Below are 6,968 nucleotides of genomic sequence, written 5' to 3'. Positions count from 1 at the left end.
TAGTCCAGAAAGTAAATAAAATTATAAATTGATACTCGGACCACCTAGCGACGACTACAGACACTAGCACGAGCCGAAGGGGCACCGCTGTCCTCGCCCCTCCATCGCCGGAGTCAGGCAAAAGCTTGTCGTAGGAGTTTCTTTTATTGTTAATCAAGCCGTCCTAGTTTGTCGCGATCAGTGCTACCTATTTGCTTGGGAAGTACCGGTTATGTGTTATGGACTACTTTGTGGATATCTTTGAGGATGTGAAACACCAGAAGTACATCGAAGCAACATAATTCAACAACCGTAAAATTAGCCAAATGGATTTTCTCCAAACTATACATTTTCCCACGAGCATGCTACCATGAAAGCACCTCTCGGAATAATTCCCCTTTGATCCTGACTAAACGTTCCAAAAATTAGTACCCGTGCACGGGATCACCATGTTTAGTTGGGTTCCAGTATATTTGTGATACCCAAAGTATAACAAAACCAAATGATATCACGAATGGTGAAGTAAGAAACATGGTGAATCCAACAGCACCAACACACTGGAGAATCGCCGCGTTCAGGAGAAGCACACATGATATGCATAGGCTAGCACTGTAGCACACTGCGTGCTTTTTGCGACTTGCCAGCGTGGCACTGTGTCGTACGACCATATGGGTCGTGACGTTAGCTTAGTCTAGGAGAATCTTATCCCTTTGCATGGAAAAGCAATTATGTTTTTCCTTTGGCAAATATAAAGGAGGAAAGCAATGTGTGTACCTAATTCATAGGCGCATCTACTATGCAACTCTTAAGCAAGTGTCTCCTCCTGCCAAACACACATTGGACGATCGGTTCATTTTTTGGTGACTAGAAAATTAGCAGCAGTGGTTTAATGGGTGATCGCTTCATTTTTTTGTGTGGGTAAAATCAGACCTTCATTAAGCAGGTGCAACTACAAACAGATCAAGATCAGGTTCCTGAAACAAGCAATCAGATCCTAACCCTACCAAGCAAAGGTGCAATGCTATGTTCTTGCAAAATTTGCAACTATAAGCACGTGCACGTGTAAGCGTGGCCGTGGAAGATGCGCACGCGGGAAGAAATCGAAGACGCTACGATATCATGAGGCAACCTCGGCAACATCCTACACATGCCTACTAAATTTTCACCGTTTAAAATAGTTAGAAGTAAAATAAATGATGTATGTGCAATGCAACGTCACAAATGAGTTGCACACATTGTGGTGGAAACGTGCGTGATGACTTACCACCGTGTGCGATTATTTTGTAAAGGTTTCAAATGGCTTTCCATGTGTATATTTTGGCAAAGGAGCTTACTTAGACCGCGGGCAGATACTCAAATTTTTTAGGACGTAAGAGATCTTCCGCACTGCACGCATAAAAGGCTTTTTCATGTGCAACCGAGGGCCTTAAAAAGCCCGTTCTATACTAGTGTACGACCCTATGCACTTGACGTGGCTGACATAGTACTTCACTCAGACCAGGATAGTTAAACAAGACACGGTCAATGTCCTCCCCATGCGAATGCTACCTCCTAATTATGGTAAACTTGACCACGAGAACTACTACAAGATAGACACGCGCTTCGCCGCCGCCTGCATGATGTCGTCAGTTAGTCACACGACGTGGCTGCGAGGGCACAGAATATGTTAGTGATTTGCCTAGGAGAAAATAAAGAGAACACTGACACAATAGCATTTCAAAGATTTAGACACCAATCGAAAAATGGGGAAATGCAAAGGATCAAATGATATGGACATTAAATTCTTCTTTCTTACCGAATAAGATGGATTATGATAAACTTGCACCGACTGGCATACCCCACCATAAGATCATTACAGGTAGTTTGTGAATAGCAAGGAAACATAACTGCGAAATTGTGAAACGAAGAAACGCTACAAACATTTTCAGGAATAGAAACCAAAAGAAAGACACCTTCCGTTGTACATACTACAATATCACCACATCGCCCGCGCTGGCCCGTGTAGAAACAGACGTGCTCATCACTGGGTAAGATTTGTGTCATGTAGCAACCAATAAGGGCATGTGCAATGGTTGATAAGATCGTTTTATCTTAACTGTGTCATGTAATCTAGATATGACAGTAAAACATGATGTACAATGGGTTATTTTTTAGTCTTATCTTTAGTAATTAGATATCCTAAATATGTGGTGAGACAAATTGTGCTAAGAGATCATCTCTTAGCTAAGAGAAAGCAAAGTCTTTTTTTTTTGACTTTCTCTTTTCTCCACATCAGCATTTATCCTACGTGGCATTGCTAAGATATCACCATTGTACATGCCCTAACTAATACTCCCTCTATTTCACTATATTTCCCTGGGCTTGGGAAACTCCATTTAAAATGTCTATCGAAAAAGTCAAGAGTAGTCATTTCAATTTATGCACCTTGTACTCATATTTAATTGATCTGCGAGTTGTTGATTGGACGTAAAGTGATTTTACTGTTTAAAAACATAAAGTTATTTAAGGTTATCTTTTATAAAATCTCCTTAGATTAGGGTTCCGTTGGTTTGCGCGCATGGTAGTACAGGGACAGATACAGACATACAGTAGTGCCAACTAAATAGAGAAGAAAACTTATTGTAATAAGTAAAAAAAAATGACAACAAAACATCAAGTCGTTGTAGTATAGTGGTAAGTATTCCCGCCTGTCACGCGGGTGACCCGGGTTCGATCCCCGGCAACGGCGTATTTGTTTTTATTTTTGTTCTTAATTTTAATTTTTAAATATTCAGCACGCAAATACATGATTTTGCTTTTGGCTTCTTCTGGTCTACTACTTTACCATTTTTATATATATCGCGTTGAGATGAGAGCACGTATCAGAATGTCTGGATGTGTAAAAGATCGGTAGTCGTCTGTATCAAAATGGAAGAGGAAGACATCTCAAATAAAATCCAGGTAAATATATCGCTTATATAGTATGAAGTTTTAAATATTCGGCACTCAAATACATTATTTTTCTTTCGGCCTTGTTCTGGTCTACTTTACCATTTTGATATATATCGCGTTGAGATGAGAGCACGTATCAGGATATCTGGATGTGTAAAAGATCCGTAGTTGTCTGTATCAAATTGGAAGAGGAAGACATCTCAAATAAAATTCAGGCAAATATATCGCTTATATAGTACTCCGTATGAAGTTTCTCCGTGAGAACAGGCTACTGGCATTGCCTCTGGTTTGCGCTCTTGGATGGGCCGTTTTCTGTTTGGTTGGCATAATCTGCCTTATCTTCATTCCCTCAATTTGTTTACATATGCTGCATCATCATCCATTAGCCGCTCATAAATGGATGCAGAGGCCAGAGGGCTTTACCCACTTTTAAGAAAAGTAGAAAACAATATCCATATGGTGGCAGAACTGAAGCCTTTCATATTGATTAATACTAGGTAACCAGCCTAAACTATTTGGGGAATTTTATTCCATAGAAGTAACAAACAATTGATGGTAAATAAATTTGGGGGCTACAATAAATATACAACAAAGACAGCCATAGGGAGAAACCATTGACAACTGCAATATCAGTTTTTTTTTTTTTTTTGAAGATTGCAATATCAGTTCTTGACAATGAATCTACACCGAATATTTCCCAGAAATGTTATGCGATTATGCAATTCCTCAAAAAGAATACCATGTTGTAAAATCCTTTGCCCTGTTGTAGTGTACAATCCATCATATTGTTTTTTGGCGGAAACCATCATTTTGAACTTTCAGTTTCATGTATCTGAATCCTGTTATCGAAAAAATGTATCTGAATCCTAAGTATCACCACTGCAGGAATTTGTCAAAGACTCAAGTCAGCCAATAAATAAATAAAAGGCGCCAAAATGTAAAGGAAATTTGTTTCTATTGCGAGATACAGAAGAAGCCTGGTCACGGTATCATACCTTTGTTCTATGTATGTGGTGTTTCTATAAATCCTATTCTCCAGGACTCATGCAGAACACACTACAGTAGATCCTTTCTGCAAAATGGTCACAAGAGAATAAGTTGAAGCTCATGTTCACATAACACTATGTAGATGGTGTCGACAAAGAAGGAAGCAGTTATATTAGTCTCACCGGACAAGCATTGACGTCCTGGCATCCGCACAGGAGCCTCCCGTTGAGCAGATCTGTGGACTGGAACACCCCACCCCCGTCGCTTCTCTGAAATTAGTTCAGTCAAGAAACTTGTAAATATCAGTGAATCATTCCAACTATGTGACCTCCTTGTTGTACTGTAGCAAAAATTAAAATGTTGGATAGTACTTGTGTCCTCCACCAGTTTGGTTATTACCTTGTAGTAATCAACTGCAAGGAAATTAGCCCATCGATTTCCAGCTGCACCGTAGCACGTATTCACCATGTCACTGACGCTATTGGAGTGCTGCAAACATGCAGTTAGCTTCACAGGGACCGATGGGAAGTAGTTCATGAGAACCAGCGACTTTGTCTTGTCGTTCAGAGGCGCCGATTCTGCACGGTTTGAGCACTTCCCAGCATCCATTCCATCGTCACCATCTGCGATAGAGGGAAAGCCATAAGTTTGGTACAAACAGCATGTATGAATTCATGATAATGAATTGCATAGCAAGGTTTAGCATGGAAGAACTGGTGGCTCACAATTGTTCTCAACCATGAAGTTCCACTGGTATGCGATTCCTTCTGTGGCTTGCTTGGATCTCATGGAGGTGAACACGACGAGGCGCTGGTTGCTTGTCACCATGTCGCTGACAAGAGGCCAGTCCTGACCGTTCTGTGGCATTTTCGACACCGAAAACCAGTACTTCTGCAGTCCAGAGGCGTTGAACACGTTTGTCAGGCCATTCGGCGCATTAACGTAGTCTTCCAGGATCAACGTGACAATTTCGGATGGGTTGGCTGCAAGAAATGCCTCGATTTCCTTGAATGTGTCTAGTGCCGGTTCCTGCAATTAAGTACACTACTTATTCATACACTGCATTCTGAAACTCCTTCAGGCGGAGATAAGTGAGGAAGACATATTCAGTAGTATGAGACTCACAAATGCAGTAAAATCGTTGCATTTGCCTCCACTGGAATGACACAACCATACATCTCCCTTGAAGTCATATGTGTCGAGCATTAGCGCGCGAACACCGTTCTGCAGAACATTGCAACTGTGATGAGAACTGCTGCTCATAAGATGGGACATGTAGAACAACAGAATGAACTTATCAGATGAAGCAGAAGCTACATTTAGCTGATCAGTGACTGTATCCTCCTGGTTGTCGAAGGTGATGCGTGGGATTCCGGTGTGCGACGGTTCCCCGACTATGGCGAATGAGTTGTGCGTCGTGAGATAGGCGTACTTGTTGAACGGCAACGAGCTATTCTGAAGACAAAACAATAAGCAAAACCAGTTCAGGATGAAACATTAGGATGATGAAGAGTGGCTGTCCTCATCATGATTTGCTTGACTACCTATTCCAAACGAGCGTTATACTCCTAATTGGGTATTTTGAGAAGCATCAAAATCGTTGTATCTGGGGACAAAAGTAGGCCGTAACGCCCTCTGGTATCTAACTGAAACCCCTATGCATACTTTTTTTTAACACACAGATTATATTAGCATTAAAGATCATAGTACATCATTACATGGCTCTCAAGAACAGAGCAAGAAAGGGATGTGCCTAGCTGCACAAAATAAGAGAAGGATGGTCTACACCGGTAAAGAACGTGAAGAAACCAAAGACGCCAGTATACAGGCACAAGAATTAGTGCCTTGCATAGGTACTGTAACCAAAAATTTCATCGTTTTCTCAGCATGCATGGACTGAAAACAAAATATTTTTTTGATGTTCAGAGAACTGCAACCTGCCTAATTCCTGGGAACGCATTCAGTCTGGTTCCGAAACAGATCTGGCCAGCGCAGAATTTGCGAACATGGGAATACAGGAACTGAAAATTCTAAACAAATACACATGTACAATCACTTGTCCGCATTCCTTTTCTAACGCAACGGAAAAAAGAGAGCGAGGTCTTACGACGAGTTTGAAGGTGTTGGTGGCGGCGGAGCGGACGCAGTGGGAGCCTTTGAACTCCGGGTCGCAGTCGAAGCACCACTGCCCGGCGCCGCAGTCGGCGCTCGACGAGCACTTGTCGCCCACCTGAATTAAAATCAAACCCAAAACCAAAAGGCTCAATTCTAGCTGAGACGATGGTGAGGAGTTGATGGATTGACAGAAAGGGGGAGATTTGGTTTCATCACAGTTCTTGCTGGAACCTTACATTGGCAGTTGCAGGTCCCAAGAGGCCAGCCACCACTAGAACAGCTAGTGCTGCTGATGCCGTACAGATGCCCCTCATGGCCCCAATCTGAAAGGTAGACGGAGAGAGGAACAGAGAAATGAATAACGCCCCGTAGAGGATTCCTCGTAGGCTCCAACCAACCGACTGAACAGAAGAATCAACGCTACCTGGGGAGTTGGTGAGGAGTGGTTGCAGCGCAAGATAATTGTCGCGCTACTTATATAGGACCAGATCTACTGCTACTGAACCATCCCTGTTACTTGCAGCAGCAAGACATCTCCGAATTATAGTAGGAAGAAGACCGTGTAGATTTGGTAACTCCAATAGGATATGAATGCGGCATTGAACGACTTCTAAACAACGGCATGCCAAAGAAAGCAACTGATTAATACTAAGAGACGACGACCATGCATGTTTTCTTCCTGATTGATTCATTGGGGTAGACTTTTAAATAGTAGAGAGAAACTGAAGCCGGAGAACAAATGTGCGCGTTGGAGAGAGCATATCCGGACGGGACGGCGGGTTGGTCTGGTGTGCCAGGTAAACCGGGTCATTCTTGTTTGGAGGCAAGGGGATTTGCTTCCAGTTAGAAGAAGACGCCAACACCTGGGTGTGACTTCCAAGGTGGTTGTTTTGTTTGTGACTTTGGATTAGTCAAGTTGTAGTTTCTATGTTGACAGAGTCAGGACATGAGAGCGG

At 42.3% G+C, this 6,968-nt stretch overlaps 1 protein-coding gene and 1 non-coding gene across 2 annotated transcripts; one reads left to right on the top strand and one right to left on the bottom strand.

The window, feature by feature from the left end:
* The first annotated feature begins 2,635 nt into the window (after nt 1-2,635).
* On the top strand, nt 2,636-2,707 carry TRNAD-GUC (transfer RNA aspartic acid (anticodon GUC)). The gene has a single exon. It is a non-coding gene; the product is annotated as a tRNA-Asp (tRNA).
* Nucleotides 2,708-3,408: 701 nt separating this feature from the next.
* LOC127332487 (PI-PLC X domain-containing protein At5g67130) lies at nt 3,409-6,678 on the bottom strand. Its single transcript, XM_051358791.2, has 9 exons — nt 6,249-6,678; nt 6,005-6,127; nt 5,215-5,352; nt 5,023-5,121; nt 4,623-4,926; nt 4,297-4,520; nt 4,080-4,166; nt 3,906-3,982; nt 3,409-3,789 (listed from the first exon to the last, which is right to left on the bottom strand). Exons 1-8 carry the CDS (start codon nt 6,324-6,326, stop codon nt 3,953-3,955), a joined length of 1,083 nt encoding a protein of 360 aa, XP_051214751.1. The 5' UTR covers nt 6,327-6,678; the 3' UTR covers nt 3,409-3,789; nt 3,906-3,952.
* Between the last annotated feature and the right edge of the window lie 290 nt (nt 6,679-6,968).

The sequence above is a fragment of the Lolium perenne genome, chromosome 4, assembly GCF_019359855.2.
Source record: "Lolium perenne isolate Kyuss_39 chromosome 4, Kyuss_2.0, whole genome shotgun sequence".
In the NCBI taxonomy this organism is placed as follows: domain Eukaryota; kingdom Viridiplantae; phylum Streptophyta; class Magnoliopsida; order Poales; family Poaceae; genus Lolium; species Lolium perenne.
The sequence above is the reverse complement of the archived record's forward strand: the minus strand, read 5'-3'. Positions and strand labels throughout refer to the sequence as shown.